Raw genomic sequence first — 12352 nt, forward strand, 5'->3', positions numbered from 1 at the left:
GCAATGCAGTTTTTTTAAAAAAAAATAATGCAAGGAACCATAAAGTTCTGGGTAGAAACCTGAAGGAACTGGGGGTGGGGGGTGGGGGCAAGTTATGTTTATTTATTATTCCTGTTGGAAGATATGTTGCAGAATAGTCATTGAAGAAAAAGAGCAATATTGAAATTGAACAGTCAGCTACAGAGAGGATGCCGACAGGAGTGATTTGGGTTGTTTAATCATGGGATGTGTTTCCATGATGACTCAATGGCAAAATATGGGATCCATTTTCCAGAACTGGGAAGAATTTGTTTGGAATGTACCTTGTAGACTTGATTTTGAATGAAAAATCTCTGGAAGAGATAAGCGAATTCAGAAAGTACGGTACATTAGGACTGGGTCTGGGTCGGTGTTTCCAGGATGTGAAAACACCCAATATGGAAAGGAATAGTTCAAACTACATAACTTTCACTCCCTATCAAACACCGATTGGAATTGGAGGAAGGAGGTGAATCAGCACAAAACTGGTTCAGCCAGCACAACCCCAGGTCTGAAGCCAACTCAAAAGAATACTGTGGTCAATAGTATTGAAAGTTGTTGAGGGGGTCAAGAAGAGTTGGAATGGACGCACTATCTCCATCTTGCTCCTGTTACTCTAAAAGCAAGACAAATGCCATATGTGTCCATATCTGAATCTGAAACCTGGCTGTAAAAGGTCCAGATAATCTACCGGTATCTCATCCAGGAATTTTTGTAGCTACAGTTACCTTTGTAGTTACCTTCTCAACATGCCATGAGTTTTCATGGGTAAGAGGACACTTGAAACTGGGGCTCCCCAGACCTTATCCAACACCGTTGTCAATATACTACCCTAGATATGGATGGAGAGAGTAAATAAGATGATCTTTGCAGAGATATGCAGACTCTGTTGCCAAGGCAGCAGGATGTGAAACATTTGTGAAAGACCAAATTGTCCAGATAACATTGAGAAGAGGTTCAGACAGACACGTCCCCAATTCATTGAAATATAAGAAGGAGGAGGAGGTATAGCACAGTCAAGAGTTTCAAGTTTCTGTTGTCCTAGCCCTGTGATGGTGAACCTAATGCACGTGTGCCAGAGGTGTCACGCAGAACCCTTTCTGTGGTCATGTGCGCCATCACCAGCTGCTCTTCTGGTTTCCAATGCACACATATGTGCCGGCCAGCTGATCTTTGTATGTGCCATGTGCTGGCCACCAGGTCTTCGGGTTTCTGGTGCTCTGGCACACGCAAAGACCAGCTGGCTAGTCCGCATGCACACTGGAAACCCGGGTTTCTGGGGTTCCGGTGCATGTGTGTTCCAGTTTGGTTGGGCACTCGGTACCGAAAAGGTTCGCCATCACTGTCCTAAATACTCTGTCCTATGATGAAAGAAACAAAAGGGACAAAAAGCACCATACAATTTCTGTTGCAGAATGTATAGATCCCTAGAATATCTGTAATCAAACTCAACATATAAAGAAAGTGGCATTTCAAGCAAGTAAAAGCCTGTGTGTCCTCCCAGCACTGACACATTGCAATAGACAAAACAGAAGGGATCAAAATATTTTAGAAATGTCAGGTTTTTACTTATATGATTGTGCAAAGATGTGTGCGCAATCCGAGTGCCATTTGTTTGTTTATTTATTGAGATAGTTATTACCCAGCCTTTTCCTCATATTCTCAATTGCTTGTAATTAAACTCTGAAGATGAACAAATATGTAAAATCTTATTTTAATTGTTTACACGACAGAAGGAGTATGAATGAGACTCCTAACTGAACCGATATATTCAGCTTCAATCTGCATTCTTCTGCAAGTCAAATTACACAGTTTGTCTTTCCAATAATAAGAAGATATCACCAACCTATGTTTGAGAGACCTTAAAAGCCTACTTCTGCAATTACCAGTATGGTTCCAAATATGAATAATAGACCTTTATCCAAGGCAGTATATTTTATTTCATAAAGCTGATGAAGCATTGGGACAAAATAATAGGTCTGTAGGGGAGGGCTAGAGATAATTTGATTTTTGAAGGCCAATTCAGTCTTATGTTCACCTCCCAAAAACCAAACCAAACCCTGTGGATATTTGTATATTAGTAGAAGAATAGATTTATGTATATGTAGGAGAATGAAGTAGAGCATGGCCAAAAGAAACATTAATATGTATGACCTTTTTTTGCCTTCTATTTTAAATAATACTCAATGGGGAAAAAAAAATTAAACAATTTTAAATTTAAATGCCAAACCATGTTATCTTTTTGCAGCTAGCAGAATTGCATAGCCGAAGGCTATACTCTCAGAAAGGCTACATCTTGCATCCTTTTGAGTTTTTATGAACTGCTTTTTGATTGGCTGCAATTTAATAGGAATGTAGAATATTGTACTGACAAAAGGATCTTGGTGTCGCTGCAGAATCCATTGTATGTGTTACCATTATGCCGTAGTAAGCTTATAATTAACTAATAACCTTTCAGAGCTGTGGAGTCGGGAGATAAATGTTCCGACTCCGACTCCGACTCCTCAGTTTTTTGTACTTCCGACTCCGACTCCGACTCCGACTCCCCGACTCCGACTCCTCTGTATTAATATGCGAATGTATTTTATACATTCCTTGAAGGAAAGAAAGGCAACATACATGTCATTACCACAGGACTACTGGCTGGGAAGCCAACAGTCTACTGTATTGAACAGTTTAAGCAAAAGACAAACACAATGAAAACAACAAAGTTTTATTAATTTTTTTTTATTAATTTAATTAATCAAGTTGCTGGATAGTAGCAGCAGGCATAAACATCAGGAACAGGAACTTTACCAGTTCAAAAATACAAACCACATTATTTGGTTGTTTTAGAACAAAAACAAAGCTTATCTATATGAACCAAAAACAAAATCTGTAAAACCTAGAAATGGTTTATATTAATCTTGAAATGTAGTTATAGGCTTAGCAAATGCAAATCAATTCAATGTAGAGTTCTAAGGAAGAGAATTGCCTCTGCCAGATCCTCTTTCATAGAGGCTCTTAAGTCAGACTTTATTATTTTTAGGGCTGAAAATAATCTTTCGACACTGACTTGGGTGGGTGGCATTGCAGTAACTATTCTGGCCACATCACTAACGATCTCTGGATAAACAAGGATGGCTTCTTCAACAGTAAGTTTTGATGAGCGATCATACTTTTCAACTTCTTTTAGTGCTTTATAAAACTCCTGTTGGAATTTTTTTATTTGGACATTTACTGGTTCTGTAACGCTTATGCGACGTCGCTTTCCTTTAGCAACTTCCATTTTGTCTAAGAAGGAATCAAAGTCTAATTCTTCGTTTGAAGAAGATGATTCTGAGTTACCACTATTGCTTAAAAGAACTCCATCCTCCTGTGGAGGTATTTCAGGTCGTAATCCCTTCATGCGAACTGCTACATCATAGAGGGCCTTTTTCCCAGTAGCAATCTGTTTACTGTTCAATAAAAGTCGGCTCATTGGGTCGACATAAATAGCCGCTAACAAGATTTCATTTTCCAGCAAAAGACTCTCTCTTTTCATCATTGAAGATGCAATGCCCTCAGCTATTAACCCTCCATTTTTGTTCAGGCGATATAACAGGCTCTTCCATTCCAAGAGGAATTTACCCGGGGTTAGATCATCACATTGCAACCTCTTGGTGACAGTGAAGGGGTGAGAAAGAAGGTTCTCCAGCTCTTTTGTTTGTGTCCACTGGCTTGCAGTTAATGCAAGATTTTCATTGTCCATTTCTTCTATGAAGTCTTTAAGTTCAAGCAAACGCTTCACCATTAAATAAGTGCTTCCCCAGCGAGTTGTTTGATCCAAAATGGCTCCTTTTCCTGCACGTCTTTTCAAAATTGCATCTGTTTTTGGGGCCCTGGCTGCAACAGTTACTTGCCGTAATTTGCCAATTAATGTAGCTGCATGGCGATCTTTTAATCCATCTCTTATGGCAAGTTGCAGTGTATGAACAGCACATCGCATATGATGAATAGTAGCAAGCTTCAATGCTTCTTCAACAAAGTTGTCTAAAAAAATGTCAGCATTCTCTTCAGTTTCTAAACTTTCTCTAATACTTGCAGAGCTGTCTTCCTCTAAGTCTAATATCTGTTTGATACCTTCTTCATCTGCCTTCATCTTCTCAATTGTGCTCAACATGTTAGAAGCGTTATCTGTCACAACACATAAAATCTGTTCCTTTTTAATTTCAAAATCTTCTAGAACACCCTCCACTAACTTCTGAAGGTAATCACTGGTGTGATGTGCCTGAGTGTCCTTTACTCCGAGGGTCCGTGTTATTGTTTTGTTATTTTCATCCACAAATCTAACATTAATAGCGAAATAATTGACTCTGTGACGTGTGCATGCATCCATTTTAAGGAAGACAAAACGTCCTTTCATAACTTTCTGTAGTTCTTCCTTTTTACATTTGGCCTCCTCAATTATAAGTTTCCTTATACTTTCTCTTTCCAGAGAAACACCAAGTTTTTTTGCCATTTCTCCATTTAGGCCTAAAAAGGCTGTCTGTGAAAAGAAGGATAGTGGTACACTATTCTTTACTACCATTTCAATAATGTGGTGTTTGAATTTTTCTGGTGTCATCCTTATGGTAACTTTGTCAGATATAAAGAATTTTCTTATTTGTGATTGTTCTCCAGTAGATTTCTGAACATTTTTTGTCACAGAAGTAGATGCAATGTTTTCATTGCTATCTTTCTCATTCACGGCTTCTAACACTTTGGGATGAAAACGCTGTAAGTGTCTTTTCAAATTTGATGCTCTTGTAGGTGCATTTTTATCAGGCCCACTGAAACTGCTAATTTTTGCATCACATTGTTTTTCACCATCATCATCTTTTCTAATACATTGGCACACGTAATGTTTTCCATCACTTGATAATGCAAAGTGCTCATAAACAGTAGACTTTGTTGTGTTTGTTGTTAGCAGTCTTTTTGCCATTGTTTAGGATGCCTCTTTCCCTAAAATATAAAATATGTTATACTAACTGGCATATAATTAGATTTTTAATATCAACATACACAGTCTTGTAAGTTGTACGTACATGGCTTTATACAAACAAATAAGCTATATATCCCAGCACTAAACCTAGACATGATTTGTCCTATACAATATAAACACTTACAGTTGAATCCAAGAAGCTGTTCCACCAAGTTCTTCTAAGCCAGTGGTTCTCAACCTTCCTAATGCCGCGACCCTTTAATACAGTTCCTCATGTTGTGGTGACCCCCAACCAGGGGTGGGTTCTAAATTTTTTTACTACCGGTTCTGTGGGCGTGGTTTATTTTGTGGGCATGGCTTGGAGGTTATGTGACTGGGTGGGTGTGGCTAGCTGGTCATGTGACCGGGTGGCCATGGCTATGTGTATAGAGGGCTGAAAAAAGTCATTTCTGACAGGTCCTCGCACTTTTGACTGGTCCTCACACTTATGACCATCCTCACATTTATGCCCGTGCAGCATTTTTAACAACCATGTCACTCATTTCACAACTGCTTCTCTTCACCATGGTGACAAGATAGGGCAAAAACGTAAAATGTGAGGACAGTCGTAAGTTTGAGGACTGGTCAAAAGGGAGAGGACCAGTCAGAAATAACTTTTTCAGCCCTCTGAGTAGTCCATATACATAAAAGGATACAGCAATAGAGAGGGATGAAGGAAGGGAAGGGAAATTAGAGTAGGAGTGAGGGTAAGAGAGGGAGGAAGAGAGGAGGAGAAGGAGAAAGGAAGAGGAAGTAGGGAGGAGAAGAAGAGGGTGAGGAAGAGAAAGTAAGAAGGAAAGAAAAGAGAGAGGTGGTAGGTTTGAGGAGAAAGATTGCTGTACAATAAAAAAGATGAAAGGGAAGAAAGCCAACCCCAAACAAATATAAAGATATTAAGATAAAGAATGAATTGTTAAACTTTAAAGAATAAAAGAGAACAAATATGAATAAATAACAATAATTAGAAACACACATACAAACATACAATGTATTTTCTTTGAACAGAGTATTTGGCCGGTTCATAAATTTAAACAGTGTTTAGTCATGTTTAAAGTTTAAGCTAACAATCAGAGTTACAAGTTTTTATAGCCTTAGCTGAATGACAGCAGTTTTTCCAATGGTTTACAGCTTCAGTCTTGAACTATTGACCCTCCATTCCCTTCACTTATGCAAGTGTCTCTAGTCCTGCAAAAAACATATTTACTTAATCCCTTATCAGTGAGAGGCTAGGTTACCCATGGGCGCTGCGTTCCCTGTAACAGCAGAACACAACACTATGGAAAGTATAAGTATTGCCACTCCTAATTGTGCGTTGCGTGCCTTATAGTGAAGCACATGAAAAGCATGCTTCTTCACGGTCACTTAACGTGTTCATTTTGCGGTTACGTGAGGCACTGCATGCATTGGTCTTTATTCTTACAGTAGAGAAGTCATTAATTATAACTTTTTGTGAATTGGGACATTTAAACTTGCTTTTTTTAAAATTCCAATCTAAATTTAGTAGGAGTCGGAGTCGGAGTCGGTGCATTGTTTGCCGACTCCGACTCCGACTCCAGGTACCCAAAATTTCCTCCGACTCCGACTCCTCGACTCCGACTCCGACTCCGACTCCACAGCACTGTAACCTTTATCTAAAGAGAGTTTGTGTGCATATGAAAAAGTAAATTTCAGGACTCCTACTGTTTCACGAGATGATGCTTTGTATGGACTCATTAGTTTGAGAATACTGATTCTCAAATATATTCTATTTAAAGCTCAAGGCCAATATGTTCATATTTTTTTTTTGCATATCAGCATCAAACTTCCACAAAATAATGAATAAATCATACAGCATCATATAGCAAACAATTTGAATATTTGGGTGGGTGGACTGGTTCAGCTCATGAGGGGCAATTCAAGGTTTCACTGGACTTTTTAATATGCTTTTGTATAAACTGATATGCAAAATGTTTCTGCTTTAATCAGTAATTACTTCTGATAAATTATGACAAGTGTGAAACCCTTGTTGTTCCAAGGGCTGGTTCCAGAGGTGGTATTCAGCAGGTTCTGACCAGTTCTGGAGAACCAGTAGTGGAAATTTTGAGTAGTTCGGAGAACCGGTAAATACCACCTCTGACCCATCTATTCTCTGCCTCCCAAGTCCCAGCTGATTGGGAGGGAATGGGGATTTTGCAGTAACCTTCCCCTGGAGTGGGGAGGAAATGGAGATTTTACAGTATCCTTCCCCTCCCATGCCCAAGCCATGCCCAAAGAATCAGTAGTAAATTTGTTTGAATCCCACCACTGGCTGGTTCCCTTCAAAATAAATTTGAAAGCTACTGGACTTGAGTCAAAAATGAGACTTTGGAGGAGGTCTGAATCACTTGTTTATGGGGCAGGGGTTTTAGAAAAAACTTCAAGGTCCAAATGCACTTTTAGGATTGTAGCCTGGAACTTTATATGGAAAATCTGGAAGAAAAATTCACATATGGAAAGGTATAACTGAATGCTCCTCCCTTTGAGAAAAGACTTGTAGCATGTGTCCTTTCCTGCTAATCCAATACAGTAATCTGAAAATCTCTCCCATGAGAACTATGTAGTTTCAGAGCTACATTAGAATAGGAGGAGTCCACACCAAGAATATATAGCTTCAATCAGCTTGAGTGCCATCCCAGTGTCGGCATAGCACATCAGATCCTGCTCTTCAAAAAACCACACCATCTGATAAGAGACAATGCCATTTTTGAGGCCATTTTCCTCTATATCAGGGGTGTGAAACTCAATTTCGCTGAGGGCCGCATCAGGGTTATGCTTGATCCTTGAGGGACCAGGATGGGCATGGCTGGGATGGACATGGCCAGCTTGACATCACTCGTGTCAGAGGCGCCTGTGGTGGCCCGAGTGCTCTGCCAGCGAAAATGGGCTCCCAATCTCTGTTTTTGGCTGGGACGGCCTCCTGCAACCGTCTGCCAGCAAAAACAGAGATTGGGAGCCCGTCTTCGCTGGCAGAGGCACTGCAGGCTGGTCCTTCACTGTTTCCAGGGTGGTCCCGCGGGCCACATCCAATCAGAGCACAGCCAAACCCCCAACCAATCAGAACACACATCCACCCAATCAGAACACAGCCAAGCTCCCACCCAATCAGTTCACACCCCCCACTGGCAGTTAAAAGGAAGAAACAGCTGCGATCACACACATTGCTCCTAGAAGCACGAAGCCGAGAATACCAGCCTGAAGATGACGAATGAGACTTCGTTTCTGAGTTATGTGGAAGATAGTTTTGTGCTGACCTTAGACCTAACAAGACTCTGATTCAGTGTGGCTTTCTGATGTTTCTCCATTCAAACAAATGGAGAAACCATGTAGTAGAGAATATGATTGTGGGTATCTTTCATTCATGTGTATTTTGGATTGTTAAACCAGGAGATGATGAGCAACCAACATTCTTTTGTCAAAAATGTATACATATTATAAAATCAGTCCTTTTATGCTTATGAGGATATACTCTGTTTACAAATATTATATCCTTGCAAGAAAAATATATATGAAGTGGTACTTTGGCTAGTCATTTTCATTAGCCTACAGGTTTCTAATAATAGTGTGTTGAGGCAAAAAAATAGAAAAAAATAAAATAACTGAATTGTTGTTATGGGTATATACCAATTAACTCCCAAGAGGTTTAGTCCCACAATAATCTTATATATTCACCAATGTTACTGTATCTTATTGTCAAACAGGTTATTAATTTAAAAATGATTCTATTTTTCCTGCATTCTAGAAGATTCTTAGAAAACGTTTATGTATAAGGTTAACTTTCTTTTACAAAAGTGTTTTCCCCCAAACCTTTCTCATATTCCTCTACTTTACCATATTGATAATTTGCAAAATGTATCTATAGCACAGTGCATGTTTCTTTTTAATTTTCCACAGCTCAGTCCACTTTTAAGAGATACTGTCTTGAAGAGAACATACAATGTTACATTAAATAATCCAGTTATGATTCGAGTGAGAAGTTCCATTTTTAAATCTGCAAGAGGCAGAGAAGACCTCTTTTGTACATCTGATCAACAGAACTCAAAAAAGTGAGTATGGCAGCCTTCTGCTTCTTTGTGTTAACTCTGAGGTGAACCTGGCTGAAGCTATCTTGTGCTGCCTCATAGTTGCTATGAAGCCTGAAAAAGGGAAGGGAGGGGGAAGTAAATAGCCCAGCTAACAGTCAAAAAAAAAGTTTTCCTGTGGGAACCAAGGTCATTGTAACAGGTGGCTGGTGAAGGAGGGGTGGAGCCTGCCAGCTAGTATATTCATTGGACAATGTGTCTGGTGACACCTGGGTGAGGGGAGTTTTACTCTTTTAATTAGGTGAAAACCACGGGAACCTTTAGAGTTGAGTTTCACTGGCTGTGCCAATATGATATATCCAATAAACATGACCTTTGAGGAATCTACCTGCCTCAGAGTTCTGCTTTCAATGGGTGCGTTACTCGGAATGCTGACACTTTGTTTATTGATGTAGCTAAGACCATCTCGAGACATTTTATTCTGTGAGGGAGCTTCAATATATCTGCCTCACTTCTTTCCCAATGCTCTCATTTTCTTCAACCACACAAGTGTCATCACTACAGATGGGTCTCGATGTATGTCCACAATTGAGACCAGAATTTCTGTTTTTAAGCAAGCCAGTTGTTAAGAGAGTCATGCCCAATTTTACAATTTATTTTTGCCACTGCACTTGTTAAGTGAATCATGCAGTTGTTACGGTAATCCATTATTCCCATTGACCTTGCTTGTCAGAAGCTGTCTGGGAAGGTCACAAAGGGTGATCACATGGCCCTGGGATGCTACAATGTTGCAAAGCCATGCCAGTTGCCAAGCATCCAAACTTTGATCACATGATTGTGGAGATGTTGCATGAGCTGTAAATATGAGGACCAGTCATAAGTCATTGTTTTCAGTGTCATTGTAACTTTAAACAGTCACTAACGAAATGGTGGTTACGTATAAATTGGGTTAACAAAATCAGAAATGATGAGGCGATAAGCCGCCTGGGAAAGCCAAGGGAAATCATCAAAACCATTAAAAAGCTAAAGTTAGAATATTTTGGACATGTCATGTGACAACCCAGAAAAATACGGTATACAACATTAATCCTCCAAGGAAAGATTAAAGGCAAGCGAGGTCCAGGCAGAAGAAGAACATCATGGCTTCAAAATCTAAGGGATTGGTTTGGACAAAACTCAACAGCACTTTTTCGCGCGGTTGTTGATAAAAATAGGATTGCCAACATGATCGCCAACGTCTGATGATGGATATGGCACAAGAAGAGGAAAGAAATGGTTGTAAATTGAGGTCAATCTGTGTTGTTCTATATGGATAAGGAAGGGTACTGGTTAATGATGAAGCAGAAAATGTGATACTCCAGATAGCACCCTGCTCTGCCTGGTAATGGTGTGGAGGGGTGGGTGGGGGGATAGCTTATGAAGTCCTGTGGTCACCAGGAGTCAAGATGGACTTGAAGGCATTTTTAAAAAACTTTAAATAAATGGAGGAATAGCTTTACAGTGGCTTACAATGCAAGAAAATACAATTTATTAATGTGAGAGCAGCATAATAATTTTGCTTTGTAATTACTTAAGACAAAGATTCTGAGGCTATTATATGGAAAAGGAAAATATCATAAATTTGAAGATCAGTGCTAAAAAGTATCTTCATACAGTTTTTTAAATAACTAACTGAGCTGGGCTGTTATTTGAGATATGTAAGTACAATAACAAATAAGGAATAAAATGCTCATTCTCATCTAGAAAAGGTCACTGCGGAAAACCATGTTAAATGTGCAATCCTTTTTATTATGTCTCTTTACAGGCAAAATGAAACTTCCATATCTGATAATAAGTGATACCATTGAAACTTCTGTTGTGATTCAATATCTTGCATCAACTGCTCAAGAACAAAACACTGACTTGCATTCTGAGAAGATACTTTTTTTTTGTTTCCAAAGTTTTCTTGATAACAAATGCTACCACATTAATTTTTTCTACATTCCTGATATGTATGCTTGTGTATCTTCAAGAATTAATAAAGAAACCTAATGGCAGTATTCCCTTTTAAGTTTATTCTTCAAGTGTACACATATTGTAGTTTCGAATAGATAATTTTTAAAATTTATTAAATTTATAAGGCCACTTAACTCTATTTAGACTGGGTAGAATACCACATTAAATCATATTAAAACAAAGAAGGATGTCAGGCAGGGGTGGTATTGACTTACTTTCCCTACCGGTTCACAAATGTGAGCGCACACACGTCCACGCGTGCACCCGGCCTTCCGTGCATGCGCTTTGCTGGTGCGCGCGCTCGGCCTCAAAAACGTGCCTAAATAGGATGCCATAGAGCCGGGGTGAGGGAGGGCAGGAGGACGGGCCCACCCACAATTTCCGCTACCGGTTTCAGTGAACTGGTCCGAACCAGCTGAATACTACCTCTGACATCAGGGCAATCTATCTACAACAACTGTCTTCCCATTGAGTGCCAGAATTGATTCAGCTGATCTGGTTGGCTAGGTGGGAATCCCCTTCCTCCCTCATGGTTCTATGTGCATCCTTCCTCAAGTGGCATGTTTGATGGAAGAGGACAACCATGCCAGATAGAATAAGTGTACCAGTCTCTGGTCAAGGGTATACAATAGCTGTGGTTTTCTTCTAGAATCTCCAAACAAGTTCAAAAGAAAAGCAGGCATCCAGGAAAAATATCCCCACAAATTCAAAAAGAACAATATAACACATAAGATGCCACATCTACTCAAGGCCAAAGTCTTGGGGAACAGCAGATTTTAAGGGCCCTTGAACAAAGTTAGGGTGAGGAGCTGAACAAATGTTTCTGGGGAAATGTTGTTTCACAGAGCAGGCATTAGAGGTTTTCAAAACAGGAAAAATATCTGGGGAAGACTTTATTGGACTTGGATTTTCCCCTATTGGGTAGATTGACAAAAGTAGTTTCATAGCTTTAGGTATGTTCATATATTCATATATCAAATTCAATTCAATCTTGAAAGTACAAATTGGCTCATATCTCTAGGTTAGTGAATAGCCAGTCTAGATTTATCCCATGCAAATGCGTACCATTTTAAGAATGCCTAAAAGATCCAATATTCCTGTGAAAATGATTGCTCAATATGAGAAATAGGATATAGCCTTCTTGAAATCAGACACAACATTGGAGTCACCAGATGCTACATTTAGAATATAAATGAAGACATTTAATTTTGAATGCAAATTACCACTAGCCTGCATATACAATAATGTGTTCAGGTTCTTCCATTATCTATAATAGTAGAACTAATTACCATGACACTGTTTTGAAGAAAACAGTTTCTAG

The 12352-nt window shown here is 39.3% G+C and overlaps 1 protein-coding gene across 1 annotated transcript in view; it reads left to right on the plus strand.

The window, feature by feature from the left end:
- STPG2 (sperm tail PG-rich repeat containing 2) overlaps positions 1-10874 on the plus strand; it is a 196667-nt gene extending 185793 nt beyond the window's left edge. Inside the window, exons 13-14 of the mRNA XM_070949093.1 lie at positions 8909-9060; positions 10841-10874. Of these exons, the coding sequence (XP_070805194.1) occupies positions 8909-9060; positions 10841-10874 (186 nt within the window). The remainder of the gene's footprint in view (positions 1-8908; positions 9061-10840) is intronic.
- Positions 10875-12352: the final 1478 nt, after the last annotated feature.

The sequence above is a fragment of the Pituophis catenifer genome, unplaced genomic scaffold, assembly GCF_029215685.1.
Source record: "Pituophis catenifer annectens isolate HBS135680 unplaced genomic scaffold, rPitCat1.0.hap2 SCAF_8, whole genome shotgun sequence".
NCBI lineage: Eukaryota > Metazoa > Chordata > Lepidosauria > Squamata > Colubridae > Pituophis > Pituophis catenifer.